This window comes from Ranitomeya variabilis, chromosome 2 (genome assembly GCF_051348905.1).
Source record: "Ranitomeya variabilis isolate aRanVar5 chromosome 2, aRanVar5.hap1, whole genome shotgun sequence".
In the NCBI taxonomy this organism is placed as follows: domain Eukaryota; kingdom Metazoa; phylum Chordata; class Amphibia; order Anura; family Dendrobatidae; genus Ranitomeya; species Ranitomeya variabilis.
This window is the reverse complement of record NC_135233.1, coordinates 1,100,989,247-1,101,012,490: the sequence shown is the minus strand read 5'-3', so window position 1 is coordinate 1,101,012,490 and position 23,244 is coordinate 1,100,989,247. Positions and strand designations below refer to the sequence as shown.

The 23,244-nt window shown below is 46.1% G+C and overlaps 1 protein-coding gene across 2 annotated transcripts in view; it reads left to right on the top strand.

Annotated features, from left to right (window-relative positions):
- The window catches only part of KIF3C (kinesin family member 3C), an 83,877-nt gene extending 61,960 nt beyond the window's left edge, over positions 1-21,917 (top strand). Inside the window, exons 2-8 of one of the 2 annotated variants that reach the window (XM_077291848.1) lie at positions 13,351-13,458; positions 15,221-15,343; positions 15,490-15,608; positions 15,719-15,835; positions 17,973-18,090; positions 18,239-18,414; positions 18,828-21,917. In XM_077291848.1, coding sequence (XP_077147963.1) covers positions 13,351-13,458; positions 15,221-15,343; positions 15,490-15,608; positions 15,719-15,835; positions 17,973-18,090; positions 18,239-18,414; positions 18,828-18,921 — 855 coding nt within the window. In that variant the 3' untranslated portion in view covers positions 18,922-21,917. The remainder of the gene's footprint in view (positions 1-13,350; positions 13,459-15,220; positions 15,344-15,489; positions 15,609-15,718; positions 15,836-17,972; positions 18,091-18,238; positions 18,415-18,827) is intronic. The other variant, XM_077291849.1, reaches the window with a different exon arrangement.
- Positions 21,918-23,244: the final 1,327 nt, after the last annotated feature.

The following is a 23,244-nucleotide window of genomic DNA, read 5'->3' as shown; positions in this document are numbered from 1 at the left end:
CAGTATTGCTTGTTCCTTCTCCTATAATTCTATTACGTGGGTCCTTCTTGCTCATATGATATTATGGGATGGGATGACGTGATATCCTGTAACTTCCCGATATTGAGCTGTAGTAATGGAGTAAGGGCGAGCGCTGTGACCTTTGTCGGTATTAGACACTCGCCCATTAGCGGTTGGAACTGTTCCAGTTGATTCATTTTCCCTGTTCTCTGGAGATGACAGGCAGTCACCCTTTTGCTGGCCATGACTCGGCCATCGCCCGTCCTCCTCCCATGTTGCTCATTTTACATCTGCTTCTATGATTGAACAGTAACTTAGTTCTTCCCATGAGCTGCGGAGATCATGGAGAAGCATTGGACCTGTTCACACACGACATTATATGTGCGGAGGCTGTGATGTTAGCGTGCAGGTCTGATGCCGGAGGCTTGTGGGAGTCCTATACTAGATGGAGGCCCGATGCTATCGCACTGGAGGGCGGTAATGTCACGATGGGGCAGGCTGTGCAGCGTTGAGACTCTCTCCCCCATGTGCTCACCCACCTATCCACTCTGTCTCCCCCCATGTGCTGACTTCTCCCGTCTGTCATCTCTTCTTTGACCTGTCTCCCCATGTGCTGTCCCCCGTCTCTCTCCTTCCTGTGCTGTGTTCTCCCCTCAACGACAATACTGACATTACAGCAGGAGATCGCACAGGAGACATTTTGTGAGGTAAAATATTGTTTAAAAACAGTCAGTGAAATATTTTACCTCACAAAATGAATCCACTGTGATCCCCTGCTGTAATGTCAGTATTGTCTTTTGCTTCCTACTCTGCCCAGGAGATGTGGAATGTTCTGTACACATTCAAACACAGACTGTGAGAGCGTGAGTGTGTGTGAACGTGAGTGTATGAGTGTGAGTGTGAGTGTATGAGTGTGAGTGTGTGAGAGTGTGTGTGTGTGAGTGTATGAGTGTGAGTGTGTGTGTGTGTGTGTGTGAACGTGAGTGTGAGAGTGTGAAAGTGTGAGTGTGTGTGAACGTGAGTGTATGAGTGTGAGTGTGGGAGAGTGTGTGTATGAGTGTGTGTGTGTGTGTGTGTGAAAGTGTGAGTGTGAGTGTGGGAGAGTGTGAGTGTATGAGTGTGTGTGTGTGTGAAAGTGTGAGTGTGGGAGATTGTGAATGTGTGTGTGTGAAAATGTGAAGGTGTGAGTGTGAATGTGAGTGTGAGGCTATGTGCACACGTTCAGGATTTTTCGCTTTTTTTTGCATTTTTTCGCCCGATTTCCTCTGAAAAAAAGCTAAAAAACGCGTACATAAGCATCCCATCATTTTTAATGCATTCCGCAATTTTTGTGCACATGCTGCGTTTCTTCTGCAAAAAAACGCATCGCGGTAAAAAACGCAGCATGTTCATTAATTTTGCGGATTTTTATTATATATTATTACATTGGGAAGCTCCGGGAAAAAAAAATGCGAAAAATCTGCAAAAAAACGAGCAAAAAACGTGAAAAAAAAAAACCGCAAAAAAAAACGCATGCAGATTTCCTGCAGAAAAAGTCCGGCTTTGTTCAGGAAAATTCTGCACACATTCCTGAACGTGTGCACATAGCCTGAATGTGAGTGTGTGTGTGTGTGTGGTGTGTACGGCATATACAGTGTGTGTGTGTGTGTGTTTGTGTTACGGTGTATACAGTGTGTGAGTTTGAGTGTGTGTAGTGTGTGTGACGGTGTATACAGTGTGTGAGTTTGAGTGTGTGTGTGTGTGTGTGACGGTGTATACAGTGTGTGAGTTTGAGTGTGTGTGTGGTGTGACGGTGTATACAGTGTGTGAGTTTGAGTGTGTGTGGTGTGACGGTGTTCCGCTGGTGGTACCGCGCAATAGGTTGGCACCAGCAGCAGTTTCCATATTGAGACACCCATCACTTGGGTGTCCCAATATGGCGGTCGGTGAACTTACTCCGCTTGGAATTCTGGGATACAGTGACATGTGGACAGAACAGGAAATGAAAACATTACAAGGCCATTATATAAATAGATAATTGTCTTCCCCTGAATATCTTCCAGTAGAAATCAACAGTTTTGGATCTGTTTCCCCCTTATACAGCTGCATACCCCCCTGTACTCCAGGGATCCCCCCCGAGCTTAAACGACACAACAGGCACCAGTGAGAATGCCAGGAAAACACGGCCGTGTAATAAACGTTATCGGTTCCGCACGAGTCTCTGCTCGCTGTCAGTGACTGAGGACACTAGGTAGGAATCCTACACATAACCAGTCCTGCTCTCTGCTGGTTTGTTACAATGTATCAGTGCAGACACGTCCTGAACCGCACAGGTCTGCAGTTGTTGCTCCTACAGTTGTGCTCAAAAGTTTACATACCTCGGCTGAATTTTGGCTTTCTTGGCCTTTTTTCAGAGAATATGAATGATAATACCAAAACTTTTCCACCACTCGCGGTTAGTGGTTGGGTGAAGCCATTTATTGTTAGGCTACTGTGTTTTCTCTTTATAAATCATAATGACAACCCAAAACATCCAAATGACGCTGATCAGAAGTTCACATACCCCATTTCGTAATACCGTGTATTTCCCCCTCTAACATCAATGACAGCTTGAAGTCTTTTGTGGTAGTTGTGGATGAGGTTCTTTATTTTCTCAGATGGTAAAGCTGCCCACTCTTCTTGGCAATAAGCCTCCAGTTCCTGTAAATTCCTGGGTGTGTAGCATGAACTGTGTGCTTGAGATCTCCCCAGAGTGGCTCAATGATATTGAGGTCAGGAGACTGAGATGGCCACTCCAGAATCTTCATTTTGTTCTGCTGTAGCCAATGACAGGTCGACTTGGCCTTGTGTTTTGTATCATTGTCATGTTGAAACGTGTGCGTACGTCCCATGCGCAGCTTCCGGGCTGATGATTGCAAATTTGCCTCCAGTATTTGTGTAATAATTATAGGGGATAACTCAGGAGACTCTTTGCGTGGAACAAGACAACTACAGGACACAGTTTTATAAGTGGTAAAGTCTATATTATCACACGGTGATTCAAACAGGTGCAGAGAGAAACTCAAGTCCACAACACTTGGTGCAAATATTAAACGCAGCTTAGCAGTCAATAGGAAACTTCAGAGGAAAATGCAATCACAAAGAAAGTCTATGAAGCACAGTTATTCTTGAGGATACTTGACACGAATAAATCCTTGTCTTAGTCCAAACACAGATAGATAAGTTTATAAGGCAGTTCAAATCATATCTTAGCTCAACCAGGGAGGCCTGGTTAATAGTCTCAGGTTTTTGCAGAGCAGAAACAGCTTACATGTCCAGCAAATGAGATGGAAGTAAACACGAGCAGCAGATGAAGGAGGATTACTGGAAACTGGTGTATGCAGCAGGGACTCAGAGCAGAGTAGCAGGATCACCACACAGGTTCACAGGAGCAGGTATATAGCCAGGGAGTAATCAGAGCTGGATGCAAACCAGAATGCTCTAGCACAGACTGAAGGCTCGGGTGGAGTTTTATAGCAGGAAGACACAGTGCACATGAGACCAAAGATGCCATCTTGGAAAAGGACAGTAATGCACAAAAGGTAAACAATGTTCAGAGTCCTGACATTACTCCCTCCTTAGAAGCGGCCTCAGGACGATCCTGGACCTGGTTTCTCAGGGAATCTCTGATGAAAACAAGAAATCTTCTGTTGGGCATTGATGTTTTCCACAGGTTCCCAAGAGTCTTCCTCAGGGGGATATCCCTGCCATCTTATCAGATATTGGAGCCGATTCCTGCAAATCCTGGAATCAATAATTTCCTCCACCACAAATTGTTCTTGCCCATCAATCACCACAGGCTGCGGAGGTGGCACAACACGTCCCTGGAAGGTATTAGGAGATACAGGCTTTAATAAAGATACATGAAAAACTGGGTGTACCTTCATAGTCCTAGGCAGCTTCAGCCGGCAGGCCACAGAGCTCACAATACCGTTGATCTTGAAAGGGCCAATGAATTTCTGTCCAAGTTTTTGTGAAGGAACGTTTAACTTCAGATTCGTAGTTTCTAACCACACGGAATCTCCTACCTTGAACATGGGTGCAGGTTTACGGAATCTATCAGCCGATCTCTTATAACGTTCTTGAGGTGTTGTCAGGGATTCCTTCACAACCTCCAGATTTTGTCTCATCACAGTCAGCCTTTCCTCCACTGCCGGAACCGGAGAATTAATTGGAGACCTAGGTAAAATACACGGATGATAACCCAGATTGGCAAAGAAAGGTGTAAATTTAGTGGAGGCACTCTGAGAATTATTATGTAAAAATTAGGCTAACGGCAGCAACTCCAACCAATCATCCTGGAGATGGCTGACATAGCGTCTTAGATATTGTTCCAGCGTCTGGTTGGTACGCTCAGTCTGACCATTTGTCTGGGGATGGTAAGCGGAAGAGTGACAGACATTAATATTGAGTGCAGAGCAAAACCCCTTCCAGAATCTTGAAGTGAACTGCACTCCACGGTCAGAGATAATCTCATCCGGAACCCCATGCAACCGAAAGACATTCTGTATAACCAAGTTCACTGTATCTTTAGCTGAGGGGAGGCCGGTGCATGGAACAAAATGAGCAGCTTTAGTCAGGCGATCAACTACCACCATGATTGTATTCATGCCCCCCGATGTAGGCAGCTTCACAATAAAGTCCATTGATATAGACCCCCAAGGGCGGGACGGAACAGGTAATGGTTGTAGAAGACCCGTAGGTGCCACATGAGTCTAGTAACGAGCACATACCTTGCAAGAGAGAACATAGTCCTTGGTATCCTTCAGGCAAGTTGCCCACCAGAAGAATCGGCTCAGGAACTCTTGTGTCTTCTGTACCCCCCTGTGACCAGCCAACTTGGAGTCATGTACCAACTTGAGGATCTGTAGACGGACGACCTCAGGGACGTAGATACGTCGATCTCTGAACCACATGCCACCCTTAAAGACAAGATTAATATCCACAGGTGGGTTGGCCAGAAATACATCACTGTCATAGGCCTCCCTGCACTCCTTCCACAAGTCTTGATCGTGGATAACTCCGATGAAATTGGCATCAGATAGAATGGTCTTGGACGGGGCTTCAGGTACGGAATCCGCAGCATGGATTCGTGATAAAGCATCAGCCTTCCCATTACGAGAACCTGGACGGTACGAGATAACAAAGTTAAATTGATTTAAAAATAAGTTCCAATGAGCCTGACGAGGAGAAAGACATCTAGCGGATCTAAGGAACTCTAAATTGCGATGGTCAGTTAGAACTATGATCTGTTGTGCAGCTCCTTGCAGATGATGCCTCCATTCTTTGAAAGCCGCAATAATAGCCAGCAATTCCTTGTCTCCCACGTCGTAATTCTTCTCTTCTGAGGTTAGTCTACGGGAAAAGAAAGCACAAGGATGTAGCAGACCCTTCTCTCCAGTTCTTTGGGAGAGAATAGCCCCCAAAGCATTATCAGAAGCGTTCACCTCCACAATGAATGAAAGTGTTGGATCTGGGTGTATCAACAGCGGTGCTGATGTGAAACAGATCTTAAGCCGATCAAAAGCTTCTTGAGCCTGTGATGACCACTTAAAGGGCTTTTCCTTCTTTGTCAAGGAAGTAATGGGACGAACAATATCAGAAAAATTTCGAAAGAAGCGTCTGTAGAAATTTGCAAAACCAATAAAGCGTTGGACCTCCTTAACGTTCTTGGGTACCGGCCAGTCAAGGATAGCCTGAATCTTACCAGATTCCATGTTCAGCCCCTGGGGAGAGATGATATAACCTAAGAACTGTATCTCAGAACAATGGAACTCATCCAAAACACAGATAGATATGCCTATAAGGCAGTTCAAATAATATCTTAGCTCAACCAGGGAGGCCTGGTTAATGGTCTCAGGTTCTTGCAGAGCAGCAACAGCTTACACTTCCAGCAAATGCAGATGGAAGTAAACACAAGCAGCAGATGAAGCAGGATTACTGGAACTGGTGTATGCAGCAGGAACTCAGAGCAGAGTAGCAGGATAACCCCACAGGTTCACAGGAGCAGGTATATAGCCAGGGAGTAATCAGAGGTCAGGAGCTGGATGCAAGGCAGAATACTCTAGCTCAGACTGAAGGCTGGGGTGGAGTTTTATAGCAGGAAGACACAGTGCACAAGAGACCAAAGACGCCATCTTGGAAAAGGGCAGTAATGCACAAAAGGTAAAAAATGTTCAGAGTCCTGACAATTTGCTGATAACGTGCTGCATTCATCATTCCTGCCAGTGTTGGGGGAGGGCACATGATCAGCCGGTGTTGGGTGGGGCCCATGATCTGCCGGTGTAGGGGAGCAATATGATCTGCTGGTGTTGGGGGCACATGAGCTGCCGGTGTTGGGCACATGAGCTGCCGGTGGTGGGGGGGCATATGAGCTGCTGGTGTTGGGGGGCATATGAGCTGCCGGTGTTGGGCAAATGAGCTGCCGGTGTTGGGCACATGAGCTGCCGGTGGTGGGGGGGCATATGAGCTGCTGGTGTTGGGTTAAAGCACATGAGCTGCCGGTGTTTGGAGGGCATATGAGTTGCCGTGTTGGGGGGGAGCACATGAGCTGCCGGTGTTTGGGGGGATAGATTATCTGCCGGTGTTGGGGGAGGGCACATGAGCTGCCGGTGTTGGGGGGCATATGAGCTGCCGGTGTTGGGGGGGGAGGAGCACATGAGCTGCCGGTGTTGGGGGGATAGGTGAGCTGCCAGTGTTGGCGGGGCATATTAACTGCCGGTGTTGGGGGGGTACATGAGCTGCCGGTGTTGGGGGCACATGCACAGCAAGTGTTGGGGGGCACATGTGCTTCCGGTGTTGGAGGGGCACATGAGCTGCCGGTGTGGGGGTGGCATATGAGCTTCCGGTGTTGGGTGGGTAGATAAGCTGCCGGTGTTGGGGGGCACATGAGCTGCCAGTGTTGGGGGGGCACATGAGCTGCTGGTGTTGGGGGGGCACATGAGCTGCTGGTGTTGGGGGCACATGCACTGCAAGTGTTGGGGGGTACATGAGCTGCCGGTGTTGGGGGGGCACATGAGCTGCCGGTGTTGGGGGGCATATGAGCTGCTGGTGTTGGGGGGGCACATGAGCTGCCGGTGTTGGGGGGCATATCAACTGCCGGTGTTGGGGGGTCACATGAGCTGCCGGTGGGCACATGAGTTGCCAGTGTTGGGGGGCGCATGTCATTGATGGGATCATCAGGTCACAGATGTGCTGCTCTATAGTGACAGAGAAGATGCCGCCATCACTCTGGGCCCCGGAGACGAGCACTTCCCCTACATGACAGTGATACAACACTCACATGTAAGACCACCGCTGCATCCTGAGGAAGAACAGGTGACAGGGACTCAGAGACCGAGTGTCTCCTGATCTGACAACTGGACACCTATGGGGCGTTCTGGAGACAAGTTGTCACCAGTCTCTAGGAGCTACAGGAGCTCCTTGTGAAGAATGGAGACAGATGGACTCTGTACTATGTCGCCGACTCGTTCCTTCCAGGCCTAGAAGACTCGGTGCCTCCTTAAGATTCATGGAGGTCACACACAATACTAGATATCGCGGTGGTGTTTGGTGTGAGGTGTACTTATTTTTTGTATCATGTAATTTGATGACTATAACTGAAGATTTGGTAATCAGATGTTCTGTTCTAACATCACTGTCATGTTAGGGGTTAAATGTTCTCTGGAACTCGGAATTGTTGTGTAGCTTGCTCTTGATTCCAGTGTCACTTTCCAGAGGGGTGTACTTATTTATTATATGTAATGTACTATTGTATGACGGTGATGTGTGATCTTCCTGGCCCCCTGCTCTGATCGTGTCTATGTCCCTCTGCGGCTCCACGTCGATGGCGGCGTCATCTGTTCTCCATGAATTATAGATGATGGTGCCCGGCTCGCTGCTGTGATTGCCGCAGGTCTCCACCCGGCGGGATATTAGTAATGGCGGATATATATGTGGGAGAGGGTGACATTCTGCAGCAGCTGAGCCCAGTCTACGCCTGAGAAGTGCAGACATATCACCTCTTAAAGACACAGCGCTGCTGATTTATTTTGTATACACATACACTCACTGGCCACTTTATTAGGTACACCTGTCCAACTTCTTGTTAACACTTAATTTCTAATCAGCCAATCACATGGCGGCAACTCAGTGCATTTAGGCATGTAGACATGGTCAAGACAATCTCCTGCAGTTCAAACCGAGCATCAGTATGGGGAAGAAAGGTGATTTGAGTGCCTTTGAACGTGGCATGGTTGTTGGTGCCAGAAGGGCTGGTCTGAGTATTTCAGAAACTGCTGATCTACTGGGATTTTCACGCACAACCATCTCTAGGGTTTACAGAGAATGGTCCGAAAAAGAAAAAAAATCCAGTGAGCGGCAGTTCTGTGGGCGGAAATGCCTTGTTGATGCCAGAGGTCAGAGGAGAATGGGCAGACTGGTTCGAGCTGATAGAAAGGCAACAGTGACTCAAATCGCCACCCGTTACAACCAAGGTAGGCCTAAGAGCATCTCTGAACGCACAGTGCGTCGAACTTTGAGGCAGATGGGCTACAGCAGCAGAAGACCACACCGGGTACCACTCCTTTCAGCTAACAACAGGAAACTGAGGCTACAATTTGTACAAGCTCATCGAAATTGGACAGTAGAAGATTGGAAAAACGTTGCTTGGTCTGATGAGTCTCGATTTCTGCTGCGACATTCGGATGGTAGGGTCAGAATTTGGCGTAAACAACATGAAATCTTTGGGATGTGGTGGAACGGGAGATTCGCATCAGGGATGTGCAGCCGACAAATCTGCGGCAACTGTGTGATGCCATCATGTCAATATGGACCAAAATCTCTGAGGAATGCTTCCAGCACCTTGTTGAATCTATGCCACGAAGAATTGAGGCAGTTCTGAAGGCAAAAGGGGTCCAACCCGTTACTAGCATGGTGTACCTAATAAAGTGGCCAGTGAGTGTATATTGAGGGCAGTGTGTAAAATGTGTATATAACACTGGAGCAGTCTGTGGCCCATGGGCCTCGGAGATTCCAGCAGACGGCTGCACTGGTGTAAACTGGGCCCCTGAGGTTCCAGGAGACGGTTGCACTGCTATAAGCTGGGTGCTGTGAGGTTGCAGGAGACGGCTGCACTGGTATAAGCTGGGCCCCTGAGGTTCCAGGAGATGGCTGCACTGATAAAAAAAACTGGGCCTGCTGAGGTTCCAGGAGACAGTTGCACTGCTATTAGGCTACGTTCACATTTGCGTTGTTGTGTGTTGCGTCGGCGACGCATCAGCGACGCAACGCACAACGCATTGTTTTGTGACGCATGCGTCCTTTTTTTGCTTGATTTTGGACGCACAAAAAATGCAACTTGCTGTGTCCTCTGCGCCCTGACGCATGCGCCGCAGTGACGCATGCGTCACAAAATGCAAGTGCAACGCATGTCCATGCGCCCCCATGTTAAATAGAGGGGCGCATGACGCATGCGTCGCCGCAGCGGCGCCCGTCGCTGCGTCGCACAACGCTAATGTGAACGTAGCCTAAGCTAGGCGCTGTCAGGTTGCAGGAGACAGCTGCGCTGGTACAAGCTGGGCCCCCCGAGGTTCCAGGAGACAGCTGCACTGGTATAAACTGGGCTCCTGAGCTTCCAGGAGATGGCTGCACTGGTATAAACTGGGCCCCTGAGGTTCCAGGAGACGGCTGCACTGGTACAAGCTGGGCCCCCTGAGGTTCCAGGAGATGGCTGCACTGGTATAAACTGGGCTCCTGAGGTTCCAGGAGATGGCTGCACTGGTACAAGCTGGGCCCCCTGAGGTTCCAGGAGATGGCTGCACTGGTATAAGCTTGGCGCTCTGAGGTTCCAGCTGACGGCTGAACTGGTGTATACTGGGCCCCTGAGGTTCCAGGAGACGGCGGCACTGGTATAAGCTTGGCACTCTGACGTTCCAGGAGACAGCTGCACTGGTGTAAACTGGGCACTCTGAGGTTCCAGGAGACGGTTGCACTGCTATAAGCTGGGCGCTCTGAGGTTCCAGGAAACAGTTGCACTGCTATAAGCTGGGCGTTGTGAGGTTCCAGGAAACGGTTGCACTGATATAAACTGGGCTTCTGAGGTTCCAGGAGACGGCTGCACTTGTATAAACTGAGCTCCTGAGGTTCCAGGAGATGGCTGCACTTGTATAAACTGGGCTCCTGAGGTTCCAGGAGATGGCAGCACTGGTACAAGCTGGGCCCCCTGAGGTTCCAGGAGATGGCTGCACTGGTACAAGCTGGGCCCCCTGAGGTTCCAGGAGATGGCTGCACTGGTATAAGCTGGGCCCCCTGAGGTTCCAGGAGACAGCTGCACTGGTATAAGCTTGGCGCTCTGAGGTTCCAGGAGACGGCTGCACTGGTATAAACTTGGCGCTCTGAGGTTTCAGGAGACAGCTGCACTGGTATAAGCTGGGCGTTCTGAGGTACCAGGCGATGGCTGCACTGGTATAAGCTGGGCGCTCTGAGGTTCCAGGAGACAGCTGCACTGGTATAAACTGGGAGCTCTGAGGTTCCAGGAGACAGCTGCACTGGTATAAGCTGGGCGTTCTGAGGTACCAGGCGATGGCTGCACTGGTATAAGCTGGGCGCTCTGAGGTTCCAGGAGACAGCTGCACTGGTATAAACTGGGAGCTCTGAGGTTCCAGGAGACAGCTGCACTGGTATAAACTGGGAGCTCTGAGGTTCCAGGAGACAGCTGCACTGGTATAAGCTGGATGCTCTAAATGGTCCCATGGGTAAAGTACATTGTGACAGATCGTACGGGGAAGAGATGTGTCGACTTCGCTCACCTCTGGGGAGGAGAGAGAATGACCCAGCAGGGATCGGCTCTCTGGCGTCAACCACTTACCCCAGGTCAGGGAACTGCACCGAGGGCAAATAGTCGCTGGAAAGGCTTTCCTTATAGGTACGAGTTATTGAGGTGCTCCCAGTGAGGGGGGATATACATCACCAGGCCGGGGAAATCTATATAAACCTCCCGGCCATCATTGCCAGAGTTCCTCACTAACACAGGATGGTGTCCTGCCACCATTTCCTCGTTAGATATAAGCCCCGTCTGACAACAGGCTTATGTCGGGTCAGAAACCAACATCGGGGTAGCGTATAATAACCAACTGAGGGTGCGTACATGGGGATTCGTGGATCCAGATAAAAGAGCAGCCCAAGATTAATTTTATATTTAATCGCCGAAAGGCGCACTAGAAGATACAGGTATATATACAAGAACAATATACAAGTATACAGTCAGGAGTGTTGTACAAGGGTAGGGTACAGATAGATTACAATTACTGTGTTATGTAGCTTCTGACCACAGTGAGGTGTTGATGAATCACAGGTCCAAATCTTTGTTACGTAATTCTCTTGCCGCGTTAGCTAACGTATCCTCCTGCCAGTTGAAAAACTAAGTCTAAAATGAGGAGCTACCTATTATCCCATAGGCTGCTCTCTCCCTCACGCTGCACCAGCCCCTGGGCTGTGCAGCCTCGCTCTTCCCATATCTGAGAGCTTGGTTTTCTGGCCAGAACCGTGGATGCCCATAACTTTCCGCCTGAAGCTCTAAATGGGATAGTGGCAGCGCCACTGTGTTCTGCTGAATTTTATCTGTGCAGGGAAACCAAATATAGCTACCGTATTTAAGTCCTGGTATCCATGCTTTATGACTCAATAACGCAGAGTTCTAGAGGTGGCTTCATGGTATGGGCTTGTGGGGGAAGGAATGCAGATTCCGATTATGTGCTCTGCTAGGTTCAGAGATATTGCATTCTTTTTTTATAGGTCATTTTCTAGATTCAATAGCTCACAGCCTGGTGCTGGGATCTGCGGTGCCAATATGTCTGCATATCAGCCTCAGTCCAACAAAGAAAGCCAGTTGGCTGCTAACTGCACAAGAGTTCACACCCCTGTGATAATTGCTGGATTTGGTGCTGGGGGGGGGCACAGGGTCTATGGCTTTTGGCCCCCTTGGAGAGAGTTTCAAAGGCCTATTTGCTTGAGCTAATTAAAAAAATCCATTGGTTTGCCCTGTCCAAGGAAGTGCCTTCACTGGATAATGAAGTCCCATTGTTTGAGGTGTAGTTGACTTCCCTTTTGGCCTGGGGGGAATGCCAAAAGTGCGGGCTGAGTTTGGAGCGAGTATTTTTGGGCCAAACTGTATCTGATAGGGAACTCCATCAGATATCAAAATTATATCAATTAGATATAATTTTCCCATATCTCACACACATAGTTCCCATTTCTGAACGGTATAAATAAAAGAGGTTATAAAGAACAAGTTCTACAACTTTCTGATAACTTTGTGTTCTAATTCAGCTCACAGAGCATTGTCTGCACCGATACACTGTAACAGACCAGCAGAGAGATGTGTGCAGCTCACAGAGCATTGTCTGCACCGATACACTGTAACAAACCAGCAGAGAGATGTGGGCAGCTCACGGAGCAATGTCTTCACTGATACATTGTAATAGACCAGCAGAGAGGTGTGTGCAGCTCACAGAGCATTGTCTGCACCGATACACTGTAACAGACCAGCAGAGAGATGTGTGCAGCTCACGGAGCATTGTCTACACAGATACACTGTAACAGACCAGCACAGAGGCGTATGCAGCCCACAGAGCATTGTCCGCACCAATACACTGTAACAAACCAGCAGAGAGATGTGCCGCTCACGGAGCATTGTCTTCACTGATACACTGTAACAGACCAGCAGAGAGATGTGTGCAGCTCACAGAGCATTGTCTACACTGATACATTGTAACAGACCAGCAGAGAGGTGTGTGTCGCTCACAGAGCATTGTCTGCACTGATACACTGTAACAGACCAGCAGAGAGATGTGTGCAGCTCACAGACCATTGTCTACACTGATACATTGTAACAGACCAGCAAAGAGATGTGTGCAGCTCACAGAGCATTGTCTACACTGATACACTGTAACAGACCAGCAGAGAGATGTGTGCAGCTCACAGAGCATTGTCTACACTGATACATTGTAACAGACCAGCAGAGAGATGTGTGCAGCTCACAGAGCATTGTCTACACTGATACACTGTAACAGACCAGCAGAGAGATGTGTGCAGCTCACGGAGCAATGTCCTTACTGATACACTGTAATAGACCAGCACAGAGGCATGTGCAGCCCCAGAGCATTGTCCGCACCAATACACTGTAACAGACCAGCAGAGAGATGAGTGCAGCTCACAGAGCATTGTCTACACCGATACGCTGCACCCATACACTTTATGTCTTGTATCACGGGGCGTGCCATTATTGCCGTCGTTGTATCTCTGCCCCTCCTGGTATTACTGTCTCCTGATTGACTTTTCTTCATTTTCATTGAGACACAGGCGATGGAGAGCAAACTTCTGATCGGTGGGAAGACCATTATAGATCACACCAACGAGCAGCAGAAGATGCTGGAGATAAAGAGGCAGGAGATCGCCGAACAGGTGAGATGTAGATCATTGACGTCCTCAGAAGACATTACTGCTTTCCACTCTCATCCAAGTGCTGGATTTACAGCTACATTGCTCAGTACCTGTGTACAATGTCCTCCATGCTGTTGCTGGATCCACATCTACTGCTTCACAATGTTTTCCATGCTACTGTTGCTTTATTGTAAGTGCTTTAACTCATCCCAGTGGGCATTTATACTCGGTACTAGTGTAGAGCATCCACTATGCTGTTGCTGGATTCACATCTATACTTCTCAGTACTGCTACATAATGTCCTCCATGCTACTGCTTTCTACACTCATTCAAGTAATGTTTACAGCTACACTGCTCAGTACCAGTGTAGAATGTCCTCCATTCTATTGCTGGATCCACATCTACTGCTTCACAATGTCTTCCATGCTACTGTTGCTTTCCTGTAAATGTTTTAACCTAACCCAGTGCTGGATTTATACTCTGTACTAATGTAGAACCTCCTCCATGGTGTTTCTGGATTTACATCTACTACACTTCTCAGTACTGCTGCATAATGTCCTCCACGCTGCTGCTTTTAACTGTTTTATCTCACCCATTGCTGAACTTACAGCTACACTGCTCAGTACTGGTGTATAATGTCCCCCATGCTGTTTCTGGATTCACATCTATACAGCTCAGTACTGCTGCATAATATCCTCCATGCTGTTGCTTTCTAATAAGTCTTTTATCTCACCTCATTGCTGGATTTACAGCAACACCGCTCAGTATTATTTTACAATGTCCTCCATGCTGTTGCTTGATCCAAATTTACTGCTGCATAAGGTCTTCCATGCAACTGTTGCTTTTCTGTAAATTCTATACTAGTGTAGAACCTCTTCCATGATGTTGCTGGGTTCACATCTACACATCTCAGTACTGTTGCATAATGTCCTCCACGCTGCTGCTTTTAACTGAGTGTTTTATCTCACCCACTACTAAAGTTACAGCTACACTGCTCAATACTGGTGTAATAATAATAAATAATAATCTTTATTTTTATATAGCGCTAACATATTACGCAGCTCTTTACAGGTTGCACACATTATCATCGCTGTCCCCAATGGGGCTCACAATCTAAATTCCCTATCAGTATGTCTTTGGAATGTGGGAGGAAACCGGAGTGCCCGGAGGAAACCCACACAAACACGGAGAGAACATACAAACTCTTTGCAGATGTTGTCCAAGGTGGGATTGGAACCCAGGACTCCAGCGCTGCAAGGCTGCTGTTCTAACCACTGCGCCACCGTGCGCCACCGTGGTGTAGAATGATTTCCTCCATGCTGTTTCTGGATTCACATCTATACTGCTCATTACTGCTGCATAATATCCTCCATGCTACTGTTGCTTTCTAATAAGTATTTTATCACACCCCAGTGCTGGATTTACAGCAACACAGCTCAGTATTATGTTAGAATGTCCTCCATGCTGTTACTGCTGTTTCAAGCCTTGCAACTGGGTTCCTTAGCTAAAAAAAAGAAATAATGACTAATGCATGGGAGTCACTCCCCTCTCACTGCACAAAATCTCAGCACTTTCACAAGCCTGTACATTTTTTTAGCCATTTTTTGCTGTAGGAAAAATGCAGGCTATGGCCAGAAAACCACATTACATGCGTTTTCACACATTTTTAGGGGCTAAGGCCATGTTTCACAAGTCATGTGCGAACGGGTCTTAAATTTAGTAACTTCTATCAAAATGGTGATTTCAATGCACAAATTAACCACTTCATTGATCGAATTTGCAGAAACGGCGGGAACGGGAAATTCAGCAACAGGTGCTGCTGAGAGACGAGGAGGCGGTGGAGCTGAGGGGGACGTACACATCTCTGCAACAGGAGGTCGAGATGAAGACCAAGAAGCTGAAAAAGGTGACGCTTTATATACTCTGCTGTGATAAACAAGTCTGGCCGTGATATAGAACCAGTCCCCTGGGAGTATAGGTGGCCACCGTGCAGAATTAGTAAGTTGCTGCTCCACACATGGTGGAGTAATGCGGGCTCTGTTCTTCTCTCAGCTCTACGCCAAGTTACAGGCTGTGAAGGGAGAGATCCAGGACCAGCATGACGAGTACGTACGGGTGAGGCAGGACCTGGAGCAAGCCCAGAACGAGCAGACTCGAGAGCTGAAATACAAGTACGTGTGCTGGTTTTAAAAATTTGAGATTCACAACACCCCCCACCATAAGTTCAAGGGTGGAGAATGGCCCCCAGATTAAACTTTGGGTCATTTTTTTTTACTGTCAGGTATTTGATCATTGAAAACTTCATACCTCCGGAAGAAAAGAACAAGATCATGAACCGTCTGTACTACGATGCCGAGGAGGATCAATGGAAATTTCATCCCCTCGTTCCTCCAGGAAAGTAAGTTCTTGTAAGGTCTACTGTCATGCTGTGATGGTCTTCAGTAAGGAAGAGGGGCCTAAACAGTCCCTGGAGTTGGGACTCTTTAACGATCCCTGTCCAGGGGGTACTCTTGAAGGTAGAGAGGCCTAGGTCTCCGACCTCATTATGCTCCTGTAAAAACCCTAATCTGTCCCTTCCCCCACCCCATGAGTAATGGGACAGAAATGAAAGGTAAACCAGACACAAAGAGAAAACAGGGATAACAGAAAACCTGTCATACAAAAGCACAAACCAACAATAGGGAGGATAGGGACAGGGAGGAAGAAACTAAACGGGGAACAGGGACCAGAAGATAAACACAGACGTACTACAGCAACCTACAGAACACCACAACTCCAACCCCAAACTTCAACTACTTAGCTTTAGCACACAGCACAGGAAGACAAATCTTTCACCGGCAGGGACTAAATGTACACAGCCTGTATTTATAGAGGGAGTAAATGATAAGCAGTTGCAGCTGTGAACAACCAGGTTGTATGGCCTCAGCCAGCATGAAAAGAGTCTTTAACCCTCTCATCATTGAAGGAAAGGTAAGTCCATTTAAATTAGGACATGAATCACACCATCTCTAAAGAGGACTGCGATTCATTACCCGACGTGACCATCTAACTCCAAGTCATCCAGGGGGACGTGACATCCTCGTGACATCTGCATATATAAGATTTAGTAAAATTGTGGACTGTTCAGGTGGATTCATATGGGCTGTAATGTAAATTGTGAACAGAGGCCCCACCGTAACAGGGCTCAGAACAGACATGCAGTTCAGGAGGGCAGTCATTGGAGCCAAGGGTCAGCAGCAATGTTGTGGTAAAGCTGAGCCTTCGCCATACTGGAGATCGAGATAAGGAGTCAAAACCTGCCGGGTCAGTCGGGAGTCAAATCAATAAGCAAAAGCTCACAGGGTAAATTTGATTAAAAAGGTACAAACAATGCTATATTCAGACAAACAGATAATTGTTAAATGAGGGTTTATAGGAACAGTCATTCCCAATTATCACCAAACAAATGAGAAAAATGCTTAGACCTACTGTAAAATGGCCTCCCTGCTCCTTCTTTCTAGTAAGTGTTTTATCTCAATCCAGACCTGTATTCACAGCTATACTGCTCAGTACTGCTGTATAATGTCTTCTATGCAGTTGCTTTCTAGTAAATGTTTCATCTTTGCTCACTGCTGTATTCTAAGCTAAACTGATCAGTACGGTTTTATGTCTTCCTGTTGTTGCTTTTAGTAAGTGTTTTATCACATCCAAGAGCAGGATTCACAAATCCACTTCTCATTAATGCTGTATAATGGCCTCCTATTTTCTAATGTTTTATCACACCCTAGAGCTGGATTCACACCTGTTCTTAGTGCCAGGGCTGTGGAGTCGGTAAGCCAAACCTCCAACTCAGACTCCTCAATTTCCCTGACTTCCGACTCCAAAGCCCTGGTCACTACTGAGCATGTACGTAAAGTGCAGCACAGATTTATCTCAACTAAAAGCCAAGATCCTGAGATCAGGAATAGAACTGACATTTATTGGACATTTCATAACTTTCCCAAATGATTATGAAAATATTTAAATCACACCCTGCACTTAACTACTGTACCCAAGTAGTGCTGTATAATGTCCTCCTGCTGCTTTCTAGTGTTGTATCTCACCTCAATGCCGGTTTCACAGCTCCACTGCTCAGTACTGCTGTGTAATATCTGCTGTTGCTTCAAATATTTTATCATGCCCCAGAGCTGGATTCACAGCTACACCACTCAGGACAGCTCTTATTATGTAATTTATGCTGCTATTTCTGAACATGTGCTAAATAAAAACATGAGAGCAGCAATCCCTCTGTGTATGGGAGACATCACAGCCATGGGTGTCCACCCAGTAGCTCAGAGACAGCTTAAAATTAGAGGCAGAGTCTGCAGAGTTAAAGGTGGTGGAAATGCAGGATAGACGTCATATAATGGCCAGTGATAGTGATATTCCTGATGTACACACCACAGCTTATTCTGGAATTGCAGCTCCTCTTTAAGCTTTCAGATAAAATGTTAAATCGAGATATAAATGTGCCGATTGTACCGCTGTCAGTGCTAACATTGTGGGGTGTTTCACAGTGGAAGCGGAGGTGGAAGCACAATGAAGAGGCGCCCGTCATCAGCCGTCGGATACAAAAGGCCAATCAGCCAGTATGCTCGGGTGGCAATGGTGATGGGGTACCACCCCAGGTACCGGGTAAGTAACCTCACATAACCAAACCGTCCCATGTGGACACACAGACATCTCCAAAGAGCGACTATAGTCGGGATAGAGTTAGGTTTGGTGAAGAAGTGGTTTCTGCCATTTTTATTTGATAATGGCTGTGTGGGTTCTTTATTACCAGGCTGAAAACATCATGTTCTTGGAGTTGGACCTCACTCCTCCCACTGTGTTTGAGATGGAATTTACGAAGGATCGGGCAGAACAGGACCCGCGAGCTCTTCATCTCGAGAGATTGACTCGTCTCGACAGTCTTTTGGAACGTCCAGCAGCCGCACGGGTTCGGAAGTCCAGGTCTTGGTGAGTCAACCCCTCAAATATAAAATCTCATAGCGGCCACATCAATCATTAGGTTCTTTTCTGTGGCTACTAAAGGTACACCTATTATACACCCTACATACGTCTGCATCTGTGGTTCGGCCCATGGGGGCACTTTGTGCACCCCCAATCTCTGGGATATTTAGTATCTATCATGGAGAACAATGTGTGGCTGGCATAGTTGGAGACCCACTCTTTGGCTCTGTTATGGTGGTCTGAAGGGACCTGTTTTAGTCACATACATACACTCTCCTCCTCGATGAGCCCATAATGGAGGAGCAGATGAGAGTCCCATGGTGGTTTTACACCCCTGGTCCATATAGTTTATGAGTGTAACATAGGTAACAAGGAGAACAGTTTTCCTTGAACTAAAACTAAGCTTCATCTAATTCCAGGTGTCAACAGCCAAAGCCTCTTCCGTCCTCAACCACCCACATCTCCTTGTCATCGAGCAGCCAAAGGCGCCCGCTGTCTCCCACCCACGAGTGATGCCCACCACCTTCCTTGAAAGCTTTGCCCACACACATTACCCTATATGCCAGGCTTTGCTTCCGACAGAACAAGGAGAGGATGGTGGTTAACCCCTCGTCAATCCTCTGCTTGAAGATTAGAACTCAGCTGTGGAACGATGTGAAGACTTTTTTTAATTTAAGGAATTAACATATTTATTTAATTTATTAACCTGTGGACGGTCCACACTGATGGTTCTTGGCACATTCACCTTACAACCGGCACTTGGAATTCTGATAAAGCTTGTAGACCGTAGGGAACACTTGACTGCCTCCTGAGAGTTGGAGGTTCTTCTGAAACACCATAGATTTGTGGTCACCTTACCTGATGGATGAATGAATCTGCGCTCACCTTGCAAATCCAGCAGCTAAGCCTCTGTTCCTTTTCTACTACTCAAGAACAAGTTTTGACAGAAGGACTGGATGATTCCTCTCCTTCCTCCATTTGTGTATCGAAGCACACAAGGCGCCTCACTTGCCTTGAAATCTTGCATACTCTGCAGCTTAACAAAATGCCAGTGCCTTATCTCAAAGGCTTTTATTTCTCCACCTCTTGGGACATTGGCCTTCATTACAAGGATTCAGAGATGAGGTTCTTCAGGACAGCATTCCTCATGGGCAGTTCTATCTTCAGCATCATGGAGTGCTATTATCAGGATGTCATAAGTCATGCTCAGTCTTCGACCAAATGGAATGTTGCCAATGCCTGTTTTTGCTATATTGCTTCCTTTTTTTGTGGCTCACCACCTCAGTTTTTGGGAACTTAGTAGGACAGTGACGTCTATATGTTGCAGCTGAAAATAATTATTCTCTCACAAGGATAAGGACAAGACTGAGTTGAGGCATGTTGATGTCATTCGGTCTAAACTGCTGTATTTATTGAGGAACCTCGGGTGACATCTCCCCGCAGAATTCAATGTTTGGTGTAAATCTATAATGGTGTAGTACACAGCATGGAGTAAACGAGCTGTATGCACATTTAAGGCAGAAATGTTGAAACAACTTTATCCTTTTTTATTACTTGAAGTTTGATGTTTTTTATGCAATTAGTAAGGTGTAACCACTACAAACAGTTCCTATTAGATGATGGGTGGGTAGGTTCCCTTATCCTGTATTTTCACAGACATGTTTGCTAGACCTACACTAAAAGGTCTCTAGGTGGAAATTCTTCAATGATCCAGAACTTCGTGTACAATATTGTGCAATAATCTTTTTTCTATGCAGTCACTAAAATCTCTTAATATTTACTAACTTGAGAGATGTGCAGCATGCCTGGTAATCATTCTTAATATCAGCACAGGGGTTGTCACTGCGCCAGAGTCATAGACAAAGCAGCAACAATTTATAGGGGTTGGTGAGGACCCCATGGCGGTTCTGAATTAATTGTGTATTAACAGGTCAACAAACATCAATGACATTCATCATTACCGAGCCATCACTCTGATTTTGAGCTTGATCTTAAGTGTCTCCTCCATATCTCTTGTACAGCAAAGTGGCTGCATAGTATACTTTGTTTGCCAGCAGAGTACAGATGTATTTATAGCACCCTTATCATTCATAGCTGTAAGCTCCTACATGCCATCTCCAGATAGACAGTCTATAAGAAAACATGATGAATTTTCTCTACACCAATCTGTTTATAAGAGCAGACTGATTTTAAGTCAGTTATGTGCATAAATACTCACGTCCTCGAGCTGCAGTGTTGTCATTATTACACTGTATGGCAAACTGAGAACAATTTCCAAGCACAAATTATAGACTCCTCTACAATCTATGGACCAAAATTGTCATGATGTAATATAGCTTAAAGGGGTAGAGGACATTTCAATGAATACCTGCCCCAAGGAGTGTTGGTATAACCTTCCAATATGTGTCCTGTCCTGAGGTGATCACAGTGTGCTTAGGTGAGCTCCAGGGTCCAAATGCCGGACACCCCATGCTGCACATCACTTCTAAACATAGTAGAGCACTAGAATCTGCACCAATACACAAGTTGTGATGGGGCACAACTTGTGAAATAACTTTTTCCTAAAGGGATTGTTGCATCCATGCCTTGTTATAGGCCCTTCAAGAGGCGCAGAGATATCATTTAGGGCAGACTCCCACGAGAAACCACTCACTTGACAGGTCTGAGAATGACTCTCACTCTTATTTCAATGGCCTGCGTGTAATAAAAGAACAAAAAAACAACTTTATTCATGGATCATTAGGACATTTCTTGGACCTGTGATATGTGGCTACAAGACAAACGTTCTGGGACTGTAACTCGGTCCAGTCGTTTTGTGTTCTGGCAAAATATAGCTGGCTATTCGTGATGGGCCATCCTCATAGGCTCCACCGCAGAGAATTTTACACTGGATTCCCTATTATAAGTCTACATATAAAATTGAGTAACTTTGTTCTATTTTATATTGAACTTCATATGCTACAATCTGGACACATCCAGAGCTGTACAGTGTTTAGGGTGGGGATACAATATGTATTATGTCATTTGGTGGGCCTAGTCATCGGCTCATTAGGATGTTGAGCAGTTTGACAGCTCCATACAGGTCCATAGAGACTCCACTTCCATACCACAATTGGAGGCTGATGGGCAGGCTGTCTGCTCCATTGATGAGATTTGATTTTTTGTTGATAGACACTCCTCATACTTTATAGAAATGTTAATATCTACCCCAGTTCCTATTGGCATAATCACAGTCATAGGCAGAGCAGCTACATTTTAGATGAGTAATTGAAGACCCCATGGCGGTTCCTATTTTTTGTGTATGGGCATGTCAATCTAATTCTGTGACACTCAGAATTACTCAACCGAAAAACTTCACTCCACTTAGGCTCTGGGTTTCATTCTTCTCCTCCATATCTCTTCTTTAGCCAAGTATCTACATTGTGCACCTTGACAACATCAACAAGTTTCAGATGTATGTGTGTGTATATATATATATATATATATATATATATATATATATATATATATATATATATATGTATGTATATATATATATATATATATATATATATATATATATATATATATATATATATATATATATATATATATATATATACACACATACACAAATACTTACTCCTCAACATTGAAATTGCAACAAAAAGGAACATGTGTGGAATTCTGGCGATCAAAATGGTCAGTGGACATGTTAATGATATGCAAATGACGGAAAAAAAATGTGAAATAACATTTTCAACATGACGCCAGGCCACATGATACTCAGCTTGCATGCTGTAAACATGCTCCCATGGCCTGCTGGATTTCTGGATTTGTCTCCCATCGTGCATGTGATTGATCAGTGATTACAAAGGAGCTGCCAGCAGAGGATCTTGATGATATTACCAAGTGCTCTAAGCGGCAGAACCTTCCTCAGAAGACCATTAATAACCTCTGTGATAGCAGCCGGAGCTGGAAGTGCTGGGATTTCTGCACCTGGCTTCTAATCCAGACTGAATAAATTGAGATGTTTTGAAAATGTTTTCATCATTTGTATGTCATTAACATAACTAAGCATCCTGTGATTTCCATCATTTCATGACTATTCCTTCTCCAATGTTGAGGATTGTATTGTTTTTATCACTGCGATTGTCCACTTCCATGCCACAAGCTGACTGGAAGCCTTTCTTCATCACTGATGATGTCTGATGCTACACTGGTTGACAGTTCTTTTACAGAAGACTTAATATCTATATTTCCTATATACCGAGACTTCGTACCCAACATCCCCCATAATGCGCTCTGACAAACCCATACCCATACCCATCTCGGCTGTCCATAGACATTGGTCTCTAAAACTTCGGCAATGGATGACGTTGACCATTTCCAAGAAGCTCGAATATACCAGAGGTCGAAATTAGACAATTATTGGGATAAACGGATTGGCCTCATTGAAATTTACGAGATGTTTCCGGGCTCTTTGGAGGCAGAAGTCGGTGCCTATGGCCAATTTTTGGGGGGTGAAGTAGCAGGACAGAAAATGGGGTGAAGAACTGGTTACTTTTGACCATGTTGGTGGAAAGCTCCTTCATCCATGAACGAGGAGACTTTCCTGTAAGGTCTATGGCCATCTTACCATTTCTGGTTGTATATATATGTATAGGGGACCCCCCCACTATAGATGTGGCCCCACCACTGGGATCGTTTTTAGTGGTGCCCTAGATAAGTGCAATATGTGAGTGTTTACCGGAACGTGCAGAGACCAGTTACATTTAGATGAGTGTTTGACGCCCCCTTATCAATTCCCTGATTGATGTTTCTAGATAGCCTGGAAAAGTTACCGGACATGTATGA